This window comes from Pleurodeles waltl, chromosome 7, assembly GCF_031143425.1.
Source record: "Pleurodeles waltl isolate 20211129_DDA chromosome 7, aPleWal1.hap1.20221129, whole genome shotgun sequence".
Taxonomy (NCBI): domain Eukaryota; kingdom Metazoa; phylum Chordata; class Amphibia; order Caudata; family Salamandridae; genus Pleurodeles; species Pleurodeles waltl.
In genome coordinates this window covers 194101816-194116597 of record NC_090446.1, presented here as the reverse complement: position 1 = coordinate 194116597, position 14782 = coordinate 194101816, and the positions used below count along the sequence as shown (strand labels likewise).

Genomic DNA, 14782 nt, shown 5'->3' with positions numbered 1-14782 from the left:
AGACACACATCCTTTTTGTGGCAAGCCACATTACCTTAGTAACCCTGGTACTTACCAGAGGTCCACCGTCAGGAAAAAAACCTCTGTAGAAAGCTACAGTGCCTTTGGTCGTTATGTCATGCCTGCGTTGTCAGTCTTTTCCTTAGCAGGCACAATACACCTTAGGCATTGGTCACAGAAGGCAGAAGCAATATTTCCTTAGCCATCGCAGTACCTCATTACTAGAGGACAGTGAAGTCAGCCAAACGTCCTGCCTGAGGTCCCACAGGTGTCCACCACTGTCCCTTCCATCTCAGGGCCCCAGCAAGTTATGTATAAACGAGCTTCTTGGGAATGGAGAGTCTGGCAACCGTGCACACAAAGAAATGAGGACCAACGAACTTGTACTGCCGTCTGAAAAAAAATATATGATACATCAATGTGCACAAAGAGAAACAATTGCTTGATGTGGGCAGTAGAAAGATGTCGCATAACCAAACAAAACACTTTTAGAGTCAGGCACAGAGTATTTCCTGTAGCAAACTCGTTACTTGATGTCCCGGAAGTCAGAAATAACGTGCTCTACCATCTGCTAAAGGTAAAACGATACAGCAGTGTGCAAAATTAAAAATAAATATTTCAGAAGTTAAAGGATCGAACTAACCCATTAAGAACACCTTCCCTGGAGTCGGATACAAAGCCTTTTACAAAGCAGCCTGCAGTACCTTAGCACGTTCATGAGAAATCCCTTTTGTCGGAAATAAACCTTGCCCGTAGCAGGTTGCAGTATCTTAAACTGTAACCAGAGGTCCCCTTAGTCAGAAACAGTTGTTTTAAGTACCTTAGGCAATTGCTAGAGGACTCTGGAGTCAGAGATCAGGGTGAAGCACCTTATGCAACTACTCAAGTTCTCACTGGTGTCCACCGCCGCCTTTTCGAACCCAAATACTAGAGAATTATGAGCACAGCAGATGCCTGTGAGTCTGGTTGATGAAACGAAATAATTGACTGTTTTTGTGTTCAGATGGCCAGATCACAGAGACGCTGTGGCTTCCACATAAATGTGTCTAATCACTTTCATAAGTCTTTCAGTTTTTGCTCATGTCCTGCATCAATATGCACATGCAATATTATGATAATAGTAATCATCACGGATCTAAACACGTTCCGATATGTGGTGGAAGAAGTCACCCTAATATCAGCTAACCGTACATACTTGTGTGTGTACAAAAAGGATGTTGGGAATAGAGAGAAAGTGATAAGAAACACTGCCTGCTAAAAATGAAATGATGCAGCAGTGAGTAAAAAGAAAATTAGTTCTTCGATCTCAGCAGTCAAAGGATGCAACTCATTAAAACACTTTCAATGAAATGAAAACACAAAACGTTTTGCAAAGAAGGCCGCTGTGCTTAGTTTGTTACCAGAAGTACCTGGAGTCAGAAAGAACTCGGTTCCTCAACAGGGTGCAGTACTTTAGTATGTTACTAGAGCTCCCTGGAGTCAGACATTATCAGGCATCGTGAACCTAAGCAGGTGTGCACCACTGCCCCTTGAATCTGAGGGTACACAAAGTTATGAATAGAGCAGATGCCCTTCGTTAAAAAAGGAAAACAAACAATGACAAAGGTTTGAATGTGTTTTTGTTTTCAGCAGGCCAGATCACAGTTCTGGTGTGGCGTTAAACATAAATTTGCATATTAACTTTTGCAAGTCTTGTTCATCGTACTCTAAAGTCTCACCATCAACTCTTTCTTATGGCAAGCTTCCATAGGTGCAGTCTCACCTACGGGATGCCCCTTGGCAACCTGAAAGTAAAACCAGCCCCAAGACACAGCGACTTGGGTCTCATATTCCACAACAAAGTGTACCGATTCTCAATCAGTTTTTATCTGGAGTTTCAAGGAGTACAAAAGGTGCAGATCTTCCAACTCATCAAACACCAGAACTCGCTTCTGTTTGAAACAGTCAAAGATATTTCAAGCAGAATATGAATCCCTATGAAGTTGCTTTTGAAACTTTCTCGCTTACCTGACGAGACGGCACCATGTGGATTCCTCAGAGGACCTCCCCTTTATCTTGCTGACTGACAGCTTTCCCTCTGAACCCAGATAAATTAGGGGTTACTCCTCTTACCCCAAGATCCAGCGCTGAAACAAGCTATTATTTGTGACCACGTTTCCCCAACTTTCGTACCTTACATGGTACCACTACAGAAGCTCAAAATAGGGAGCAAGTGGTAGTAATTCTTGCGTAATTAATCTCGCTTTTCAATCTGTACGGCTTGTTTACAAAGAGGGCCATCTTTAACAAAAGGTTTTGCCCTGGCATAAAGTAAGATTAGTAAAACTGCCTTTCCTATCTTAAGGCATTTGTATCAACGGATGGGTCTGATTTACAATGGGTTTTCCCCGACAGTTTCAATCAGAATGGCTAATATTTAATACGATTGTCTTAAATTAGGGGAATGGTCGGACTCGTTTGCAACAAACTGAAGGCTGTCTTAAATCTGTAAACTGCCTTTGTAAATTATGCTTTTAAGGCTGGCCTGAAATAATAAACTTGAATTTAGCAGCATTTGAAACTACATCCCACCCGTGGGAAAATAATCAAAAGGCTTTCTGCAATTTATACAAGCTGCGTTTACTGGATGCCAAAATTATCACATTGTCTGGAACTATCAAAATGTCTTACACAAAATATCAGATGACACCTTTACGAGGACTTGCACTACTTGAAATACAGATTAAACAAGAAGTGTGAGAGGACACTCTTCAAATCAGAGGGAAACGGTTAGAAAGGCAAGTTTCTAATGGATACTTTTAAACACAGATTCCGCATGTTTTGAATATCCCCAGATGCCAAGCTGAATCTGGAGAGGTTCACCAGCAGTGCTCCCATGTGCCAGCAGGTGTGGTCCTACGGTTCTATACGACCTCAGAAGTGGCAGAGTGGTGCTGCATTTAAGTTCCACATCTGCATAGTAATGTTAGTTCCTTTGGGTTCCTTCCAGTGCTGATCTGGAGCTCCGCTCCCAACCTATTCTCACCATGAATAGGTAGTGTGGTAGGGAACAATGTCCCCTCTAAAAACTGAGGCCTGAAACCATGTAGATCCAGCCGGAAGCAGATGTCAGTCACAGATCTGCATGAGGTGTGTCTTTGGTGCCTGGGATCCGGTCACAAATTTTGCAATAAGTTTGCACCCAAACGAAATTGGACCCAATCATGAGGCCATTCCCAAAACTGGTCCACGTTCTCCTCAAAGTCTTCAGGGAAGTCAAAGTTGAAGTCCAAGCACAAACATAACAAGACGAACCTGGGCTTACCCAGTGCTGGCTTTAGTGTGATGCTATTGGTGCCGCTGCACCAGGCACTGAGGTCGAAGGGGCGCTCTCTGCACGACAGACTGATCTGAAATATGAGCAGCATGCAGAGATCTTTCTGTTCAGGACATTTTTAGGAGACAATTTTATTTTATTTTATTAGTTAAAGTTCATGATGGTTAATCAAAACATTTACACTATCCATAAGATAAAATTCACTGTACAAATTTCATAAGAAGCCATAAAATCACAAAGTTTTTTTACAATACCTCATTCTAGATGACATACATAAAAACACTTAAACTTTTTACAGTGCGAAATCCTTTCTGGATATAAATATGAGTCAGCCGGGCTTTGCCTATACCTATAAAACCTGACCTCTAATACTGATTCGTAAGAAATACACTTGTCCAATAACTAATTTAAGACCAGATACTGTAAAGGGCAGCTACCAAGCCGCAACCACCTTATTGCCTTTTGGCCATGTGATTTTATACATCATCGGTTAACATACTAAAAGGCCACAGCCGCATACCGTACCCTCGCTTGAATTTATCTTACTTTGGGCATCCATTTTTGGGGGGACCCGACTTAAAATTTTGTTAATCTAGCATTAAAAATAATGTCGGATGACTTAAAACTAGTGATTACCGCTTCCCCTACACGTAAGTATATTTCTTTGGTTGAATGCCTCCTTAAGATATCTTCTGCGATCTTGGTTTAAACCTTGACATATGCAGATCCAGTGTATACAGGTTCTTAACTCTACACCCACATAGGATACAGGTGGAATTTAAACCAGAACGTTCCCGGGGGGGGAGGAGCAGAACCTCCTGGGAGAAGGCCAAGTTGATATTTAATGAATAGATCTTTTTCTTTCTTTGACCATCCCGACTCCAGGTACAGCTGCTATTTCATGATTTTATACTCATTTATTATAACCCAGGAGCGAGATCTGCCAGCCAAAAAACCCTTGTCCATAGCCAAAGACTTTTTCTTCGTATTACAATTAATACTTTAAAAAAAAAAGTATTGAGAGCTAAGTTCCCGGCCCCCAGAACATCTAATGCTTGGTCTAACTATACCCGGGATGGAGTACTTGAGTTTGAACTCATCTACTACCAGATGACTTAACCCATTAATATAGGCACCCTGTCTTACAATTAATTGATTCATAAACCCAAATTTCAACCTGATTTGGGCCTGAGATGCTTTATTTGGTAGATAATTACAACAGCATGGTAACTCTGATGGCTAATGCACTTGAGGGGTACATCTGTGGTATCTTTAGTCACAATCTTGACACATGATGTAGTGCATAGTGTGTTAATTATCAAGCTGCAAAGCACAATGTGCTACCTGCCCATCACAGATTAACAATTTAATGTACTCATTGAGTTATTGTCACAGAGATCTTTTTGGTACTTGAGTTCATAAATAGCTATCTTTCTTATATAGCACATTGAGCAATGAACTGGCGTCAAAACGCAGCATACACATTGAAAGGCCTAGATTTAGAACCTTATTCTTTTTTGCCTCAATCTTCCCTTATTCTAAGGTTACTAAAAAAAAAGGTTCCTTTGAGCAGCAATACAATTTTATTAGTGTGACGTCCAAATAATTGCATTACATTTATGGACAGATCTACTAACACTTTGTCCCTGTTGTAAACCTGGTGTAAAGTGTTGTTTTGGGGCTTACTTTCCAGTGCAAATCCTCAATTGGATTGCCTTATAGTAACATAAAGTAGCATTATGCACTGGTTGACATCATGGACATTCAGATCAATGGATTTTGACACGAATCGCTATCTTAACTTTAGCAGAAAGGGACTGACATAAATAAATTACACCTCAGAGGCAGGGGAAAAGTTAAGAAAAAATATTTATTTTCTCCTAACCTTTCCAACTTTCCATGCGTGTTGCAGTGTACGTCATACATATAAAATGACAGTTTTGAACTCCGTCAAAGCATAGGATTTTGTGCTGGACGTATAAAATCTAAGCTTGACATCACACAAACACCCTTGCACTACGGTGAAAGGATGTGTGCATTGATTCCAGGCAGCCTATGTTCTGCCAGCAGTAGAGGAGAGAACACATCTTAGTAGATATGGTGCTGTTGTGCGGTCTCCTTTTGATGTAACGCAGCACAGCAACTTTAGTTACTGCACTTTTAAAAAACGTGTCTGTCCCTTCGTTTCTCCAGATTGAACGCTCTTACAATGCCTGCAAGTTTGGATAATGTGACTTCTACACCTTGTAGACCTCAATTTCTTACGTAACATTTTCTATGCATTGATATACACACCAGTATAACCCATTGCCTCTGTATAACATGTTTTTGATTTAAAACATGCAGACTGTCACGCTATAAAATAAATACATTTGATAGGAGCTAAAGGAAGATGAGGTTCATCATTGGAGAGCGGTGGTTAGCAAATCCGTGCATAAGAAAGTCATTAGGGGGTGGGGAGTGCACCAACAAAGATTGTTGCATCACACTCTACTAATGCTAAAGCCGGCCTGGACTCTACCACAGGTGCAAGGGTGTCAAGATCAACATCTCACCATATGGAAATGCCCAGTTCCAGAGCAGATTCCTTACTAAGTCTGCAGCACATAGCAGGCCTGCAAGGAGGCCATGATACACATTTTTGTTATGAATCAGACTACCTCTGTCGTGTCTTTGGGTGCCACATAGCTACAGGGGCCTCCAATCTGATTACCGCTAGTGGGCCCTCCACAAGCGCAGTCTGTCCACCAATTTCTGTGTAAAACAACCAACACAAAGTACTTTGCAGAGGAATCGACAGTCCTAGGAAGCACATTTAAGGGTCTTGTAAAAGGCTGCTTCTGCAACATTGTTACAATTACTCTGCCTATTTTTCCTTCCTTAGAATGAGCATTGGCAAAGTCTGGTGCAATGTTTCTTGTTTTTTTCTCATATAATTAATCTCATATACGCTGCATCACTTTTTTAACTTTTATTTTATCTGTTATATGATCGCAAAGAAAAAGGTAAACCATAAATAAAACCGTCGCACCAGAAACGTCTTTGAGAGAAGAGCCCTGAGCAATTGGCTTTGCCAATGCTGGTTATGTATGTTTATCTTTTTTTTTTTTGTCCTCACCCGAATAACAGCCTCGAGGTAAATGTAATCAGTTACAGATAAAGAGCCACAAAGAAGGATTTCAGCGTTTGACAACTCTGCTATATTTTTTAGATACACCCAAAAAGTAGAAGTGGGCCCTTACCCACCATAAATTGCTACTCGTATTTGGAACAGGGCACTGGGAGGGGTCAAAATCAATTCGGTATACCTCTGCCACCAAGCTGCCCATTCTCTAATATTTTTCTATTAAATGCATCTGAAGGCAGTCATGCCAATGCCCAATTGGGTGATCTGTCCTGTCAGTCAACCAGAGGTAAGTCTTGTTGCTGCATGAACTAAATACCCAGACTACAGCATTCTTCCCCTCTTGCGTTACGGCCCTTACCAGTCACTGTGAATCTCAAGACACTTCTTCTCTCACCCCACCCAACTCAAAAGGCAACTCAGTCAGCCCTCTCATCTACACACCTGCCCATTCCTGCTTTCTGGCTCGCCATCTTCCCTACCAGCCCAATACTGTGCCCCTCCAGCAAAAGGGTTAGGCTGTGTCTAACAAAAACATCTTATATTCTGCTGAGCGCGAGCTCGCCAAACAAATCTTTCTGCCCTGTAGCGTAGCACAAAAGGTTGTGTTCTTTTGCCCAATACTAGTATAATTACGTCTATTTATGGAAATTCACCAATCTAGACAGACTGAGCAATATAATACTTACTATGAGTTAAGGCATCAGCGTCTGTAATACTGGTGTTTATCACTCCCCAACCCATTATAGATCAGAAATGTCCATGAATGAGACCATTTATGGCCTATTACATCAAAGGGGGTTGTGCAGTGCTGAAGCAATATACCAAGTGCTTCAAAATATCCATATAGAACCCAGTGATCGTCACATGTTTGCAAAGGGTCAATCAGCATGAAGGAGCGCTCAATCATCATTTTACACTGGATCCAGCAATGTCGCAACAAATAATTACAGTACCTGTGACTCCCCCTTACAGGACTTGTGAAATGAAAAACACGAGGCACAATTATGCTAAAATCTCTTTAATAAATCTTTACAGTGTAAACCACATAAGTGCTTAATGGGTACGACACAAACACAATGTCGTAACATCTTCATTTGGGATGCATCATAAGCAAATTACTTCATTTGTAAATTATTACAACAGACTTTAAACAACATTTGCATCAAAACATTAGAGTTATGCCTGCCTTGTTAAAGCAGCTGTGTAGCATACAAAAACATGTCCACAGCTCCAAATTTCCAAGTTGCTATAAAATTAAGTAGTGATAAAACAAATGGCTGCATTCACAATAGTTAGGCGAAAGTCAATTACAGTTTTTTTTTTGTTTGTTTTTTAGCAACTGTTAAGGTTTCTTGTCTTTTGGGTCGCAGACTTCAACCAGCAGGGTAGTGTTGCACTACGATGAACTAGCACTTACCTTTGTGGCTGGAATGGCTAGGGGACTGCTGAAAATATTGGAGAAATTTGGAAATATATTTTGTGCTGTTCTAGTGAAAAAAAGTACAACGAATAAAACGTAGGTGGAAACTAGATGTGATAAGCCAAAGAAATCCAGATTTTTTTTTTTTTTACATTTCACCAGAGAACTCGTGACCACAAAACAAGAAAAACTCACCAATCCTAATAAGCTGTTTATGGAAATAGTCATCTGAGGTCAAGTAAGCAAATTAAAATTATACTGACGGTTGAAATATTTATAGTTTTGGTTAAAACATTTAAACAAGTGTTTTTCACAGCAATACATAAAGGAATAACAGCTTTTTTGGCAAAGTAAACATTCACAAAGATGTAGGAATTGTCCAAGATGTTGACTATAGAAGCAAATTTGTAAAGTTAATGTACATTTTCTCACAAACTAATTAATTCTTTTTGAAGATTCGAGGCAGCTAGAATGCATTCTAACACTAACGTATTTTGTTGTATAAGGCGTAGCCACCCTTTCAAGAAGGACCGAAACGAAGCCTAAGTCTGGTGAGAAGTAACCACGGGTTCTACTAGAATCAGACAAAAGCCAGAGAAGTCCATTCCCTTCAAGCTGTTAACCTCACACAAATTTGGAATTTGTGATGCGTAACATTGAGCAGACCTCTAAATCAAGGGGCAACATTGGTGCACAAGAATGTAAGCTAACTTAAAAAGGTCCCTGTCAGTTCACTTTTTGATAAGTGGTTTGCAATATCAATGTTAAACTTCAAGGAGAAGTGTTGTGCACCTATACAATTAATCTTATTTCGCATAAGGCAATTATTTTTACAACATATATTTTCGGAAAGAAACAGCAATGTAATGCCACCAAGGGTTTCTGGTGACCGAATAACACAAACAAAAATACCGATATGGCGTAATTGCACCTTAATGCACTCATCAGCCATCATACAATTTTTTTTTAATTACATGCATTATGCCAATAAAAATCTGTATTTTTCAAGCAGATAAATGTATATGAAAAGGAATAAGTTGAAAACTGTAGTATACTATTAGTTGGCTGTAGTAAAACTGTAAAATGCTCTAGGGAGAGCAAATTGTGAGAAATATATGTACTTGTATTACTTTTCATAGATGTAGTGTTCACTGAAAAATGTGGTTTAATTAAATCCCATAGTTTGTATTGCTTAGTCATAGTGATTGTCATGCTCAGCAACTTGTTAATTGGACTGAAGAAATTATTTTTCAGGCTTCCATTTTAGCTGAAATTTGGAATTCATGAAAATGCTGTTTCCATGAATTGCATGTCTCCCAATCACTCCTGTTTGTGCAATAACAAGTGCAAGAACGATATATATATATATATATATATATATATATATATATATATATATATATATATGTATATATGTATATATATATAAAATAATATATTAATTTATTCCAATTGAAATATCTATATTTACTGGGCCATCAAGCCGTCTCATTTAAGCACATTCAGACAAATAGTTTTATAGAACATGTGTCATCGAGAAATACCGCTTTCTCGCTGTTGCAAGTCAACCTGCTTGCATGCGCTTCAATAAAGCATTTTTTAGGTTTAAAACAAAATGTGTAATGGAGGAAGCCATTTACATAATGTGTGCTACTAAGAGAAACGTTTAATTGAAAAAGACAATAGCTGCAGAAAGGGAGAATTCCCCGCTTAGAAATGAAGTTGGTTGCTTCCAAAAATAAAAGTGTGCACAAAGGCCCGGCTTTAATGAGCTAATGCGTGTGAACACTGGCGTTCGCAAATACTGTTCACATGTATTGTTTACACCAATACAGTCTATCCAATCAAAGCCCACCTTCTTGGTTTTGCCAAAGCTGGGAGAAAAAGTAGCAAGAAGGACTGCTTTTTGCGGAGACTGCCAAAATCAGACATTGAAAATGCCACGAACAACACGACGATTGAGTTTACTTTTCTATTCTAAAATAATGCCTAGTGCAAACTTTTCGTGGAAGGTGCAATGATACACGAATCTAATACACTAATTAAACAATAGCCTGGAGGTGAGAGAGTAAAACGTCCCCGAATGGAGCCAAAGCCCACTGTAAGCCATTTTTAAAGTATTGATAAAAATTGGTCCTGCAGACGGGTGCAATAGCAGCCCAGTCCTTATAAAAGCGGGCCATAAATATGTGCATGTTTGGCACAGTCTTCCAAATTTCAAGAGGGTCTAAGCCTAGACACAGGGACACATAGTAAGTGTCACAATGATTGTATAGCACATTTTGGCAAAATCTGATAATCTAAAAAAAAAAAAAAAAAAATGCTTTTTTTAAAGCTACATACACACTTTTTCTACATTACTGGTCAAATAAAATACACTATCTGTTTACATTAAGCAACATTTAAAACATAAGTTAATAAGCATTGGCATTTTTTTTTCTAAGCAAATCCCTGCTAATATGGAGGATCAAAAACAATCATATATATAGAGCAAACAGCTTTAAAAAGTGCAACACAATTTAACATGGCTTTACAACATTAAGCATTATTTGGTCTAGCACTCATGGAACGTTACAATCTGCAGGTTGCACAATAGTCGCAGCAATCCGAACAGCTTTCTCCATTTTTAACCAGCTTAAGTAATGTGCGAAGATTTCACTTAGCAATCGAAGAAAGGGAATGTGATCTGATGAGCGAGGAACCCTTAATTGAAGTCACGATTAGTGAGAATGGCCGGCGCTGCCAGGGTCCAGACATACAGCAGAAGACATACCCAAGTCGAGGTGATTTTGACCCAAACTGCTGGCCACTTGCTTGTCATAGTTTTAAAATCTGCATCTGGGCTATAAAATGAAAACAACGTTAAGAAGTGAGTAGGGCAAAAACAATGAAAATCTAATGCAACTAAAACTGTAGCAAAATGCAACTTTTCCAGTCCTCCTAACTCAATACAGCTCCACTTCAATTCACATTTTTGAATTTAGAAAAACGAGGTATTACATGGCTGAAACAGTGTTGGACCTGTACAAAGCAACAGCAGCAATATTGTGGTGTCTGCTCATTGAAAACCTTTTTATTAATCTCATATCTGCATCCAGGAGAGAAGAAAAAGCCCAAGGCCGGAAGGGTTAGGTGTATAACATATCCTAGTATATTTGCAAAGAACACATTCTTTGTTCAGACTGGATCCGGAATCTCAGAAAAGCAGTGCTCCTTTGAGCCAGTAGGTTTGGCTGTGTGGCTCTGTGCAGACTTCTTTCCAATCTCGAAGTAACAAACGCAGCAGTGCCGCTTATGCACACGGACGTCAGGTCCTTTTTTTCCGTACATTCAGATGTGGATAATGAGCACCACTCTTTTTCTTCATACACAGTACATATTTTTTCTCTGGAAGTTCTATAAAATTTTCCAGTGTGAAAGGGAACATTTCACACTCTAAAACGACAAGGTTTAAACTTTGTAAAGACTGTTACAGATTTCCGTGACAAATAACCAGAAGGGCTCCCCTTGGTTTTGTGCATAACTTCAAGGCCTGTGATGACTGCACCCAGATGAATCCGAAAGCTATTAAAGAATGTGAAGTTTAACATGGCGAAGCATTGCCAGACTCAATGCAGGCCCTGCTTGGTGAGATCTTAAAGGCGTTCCAAAGACTTATGGACTTCTTTAGCCCAAATCAGTCAGGATAGCCAACTTTGTCATCCAATCAGGCCTACACACCATTGACTGTCTAGAAACGTGTGCCATGCCTGGATGAGATCCTCAGGCTTCTATAGGAAGCCCAATTATCCCTAATGGACATGCCCTTTTTACAGGCCTTTTCTGTACATCATAAAATCTGACTCTGCCCTATTTTAAATATAGTGGTGCCAGGAGACGTTCTTTAGGCTTTTCAGCACCAGTTTGTCTCCCTACCAGTTTCTTCCTTTTCAGGGATACGGCTGAGACTTGGCTTCCTGGCAGCCTCAGGGCACACAGCCTGCACAACAGGCCTCCCAGCCCTTTAGAGTTCGGGCTATGGTTCCAAAAGACAACGATCAAGTCATCACAGGCAGAGTTTGCCCCAATCTCCAGCCCTTCCAGCAACAACTTAAAAACTTCTTTAGTGGCACACAGTCACCTAGTAGAAAACAGAGTCAGCTAAATCGTTCATGAGTGTAGTGTTATTTGTGTGCTGACCACTGATGTCGTGTCGCACCACTTTGCACCGATTTAGCTGCCTATTGTCACTTTAGTGGTCACTGGTTATAGACTCCATTTTGTATTCAGCCTAGACTCCATTATGTGTTCAGCTTAGCTTCACCGCCACAAGTATTTTTCCGTACAAACATGTTATGCAACGTGTTTTCCATTTTTGTTTTCCTTCTCACCGAAGAGCTAGGGCATATTATCACCTAGGACTGGTACATAACATGTAGGAAGTAAGCAGTTGGTACGATAAGAATGTACCAGGCTGATGTTTATTACAAGCAGGGAACGGTTTGACTTTGGGAGAAGTGCCTAGGGATGGTGGCCAACTCCCAACACATTCCTTTCAAGGTTTACCCAAACTAGCCGGCATTTTTTAATATTTTCTTTCTGAGAGGAGGGTTTTTTCTAGAAAGCTCTTTCCATGGTTCTTTAAGATATAAAAAGATTGCCCTGCTCAGTAGCCATGAATTCCGAGTCCTCGGTCAGGATTGGACATCAAAGGCCTGGCATTTGTCCCGTGAGGGTGGGGATCTCTTTCTCGCAGTTGAACGGGGTCATCTTCTTGCTGGCATGAGAAAGATGAAGCATCTGACAGGCCCTACGGTGATGAATTTTTATTAATTATTTGCTTTGTGTATGAATATATATCCATATATCAATATAAGTGTATCCTTGCATGTATATATTTGCTGTTTATAGATTGAAGATTCTTTATATATGGCCTCACGTTGCTGCACATTTTGAAAGTACACTGTTTACTATTCAAACCTTTCTTCACAAACCTTGCAAAACGCTATAATAAATGTCTTCTTCAGATTAAGTTCATTCCAGAGAATCTTTTGGACTCCTTTCAGGGTGTATATCTTGGCTCAGTCAAAGGTAAAGCAAAACACTTTGGCGTGGATCGGCAAGGGAAGGGTTTGTAGGTCAAAAGTGTACATTTAAAAGTGAAAATATGTTTGGCAGGAACACTAAAGCATCTGCTTCTAAAAACGTGTGTGAAAAACGTGTTTTTCAAATTGCTGGATGGTGCCGCGCACCTTATGATGAGTTAGCTAGTGAATTTTCACATTCAGCTGGTTTATCAGAAAACTGGGACGAATGTTTAAATGAAGCAGAACCGTTAATGTTCTGTCCTGCTTAAGAAAAGTACTGGTTGAAGGGGATGATCTTTCAGTTCTTGGCAGACGAGGGTGGATACTTTTGTCTGCCTACAGAAAAATGTGTAACAAATATAAACAGTTAGAAAAGGTAAATGAGCAGCTGAAAAAGCAGCTCATGGATTCAAAGAATAATGTTACCATGTTGTCTTGCCAAAATAAATTATTACAAGATAAGGCAGACACGTACCAAACCATTGCAGAACGAGCTGTGATCAAAATAGCTCAAAACAGATATTGTAAACGCAGAGGAAGGATAAATCAGAAAAAGGTCCATTTAGTCATTGGTAATGCTGGTTTGGATTGGTGCCCTGATTCGTCTTGGACGGATAGCGTTTGAACAGGAGAGTGAAAAAGGTGGGTAACAAGGGGACCTACATCAGCACAACGTGGTGCATGTGCAACCTATTTTTAGACAAAAACTGCAACACTCACCACAAGATCCAGCAGGAGTGGCATTACATGCTTTAGAAGATTACACTCAGCAAGAAGTAAATGACATTATGGATTGTTTTAAACAGAGAACAGGGGAGTCCCTACTTGCTTGGGTTGTGAGGTTGTTTGAAACTGGTGCTTCCGGTGTTATGTTAGATATTGGGTTGTTGAGGGATGTTATTTGAAGTACCCTACTGATGCAGAGTGGCCTCCCATTGAGAAACCCTGGTAAGTAGAGCATTAAGGAAGAGGCAATGAAAACTGCTATTTTCTTGGGCACTGCACACCAATTGTCAGATGGACAGCTTACTGTGCCAATAGGATACAAAATAATTCGCCTTGCTTCACCGGTTTATAAGCAAGTAATTATGACTTTATTAATCAATCAGACAGGGCAGGCTTTGAAAGATGTGCTAGAAGCAGTCAGAGTTAGGTGAATTAGGAATTTGGGATAAACCTGAGAGATCTTCAAGGTCAGAGGGTCGCACAGATAAGACATGTTTACAGCGCTACTAAAAGACAGTGTTAAAAAAAGAACAGATGATGGGATGGATACCAAAAGCTTGTGGGAGATGTACGGTAAATGGGGCTTAGATCGAAAGGAAGGCAGCAAAAAGATAAACAAGCAAGATAACAAGCGTGAAATGCAGAGTCAGTCACAGATATCAAAGGAAAGGAAAGGGAGAAAAATATTTCCTGACGAGAGAGTAGGGAAAACCTGGACAGTGACTGGTTAACCGTTGAGAACAGAGATGGGGGCGAGCCTGCTCGCAAATATGAAAGCGTGTATCCAGATCTCACTTGGGCAAAAGTTGACAGGTTTAAATCAGACTAGGAAACTGGCCAAGCTCTGGTACAACGTTGGGCTGGAAACACAAAAATGCGCAAAAAGTTGGAGCCTTAGTTGACACCGGAGTGGAGGCCTCTTTGATTTATGGGAACCCTAAGAAGTTTAACAGACCGCATTACACCATCACAGGGCTGGGGGAAGGCAGGCCCCCACTGTATAAACCACAGTAAAATTGAAAATAGAGAGAACAGCAAAAAGAGAATGTACCGTGCTGATTGTGCCTCTTTTAGAATACATACTTGGAATTGACATTTTGAAAGGAATGACTCTGTATTTGGATGAT

The 14782-nt window shown here is 40.1% G+C and overlaps 1 protein-coding gene across 1 annotated transcript in view; it reads right to left on the bottom strand.

Moving 5' to 3' along the window:
• Positions 1–10302: 10302 nt before the first annotated feature.
• Positions 10303–14782, bottom strand: part of SERINC3 (serine incorporator 3) — a 121351-nt gene continuing 116871 nt past the window's right edge. Inside the window, exon 10 of the mRNA XM_069243559.1 lies at positions 10303–10706. Coding sequence (XP_069099660.1) covers positions 10568–10706 — 139 coding nt within the window. The 3' untranslated portion in view covers positions 10303–10567. The remainder of the gene's footprint in view (positions 10707–14782) is intronic.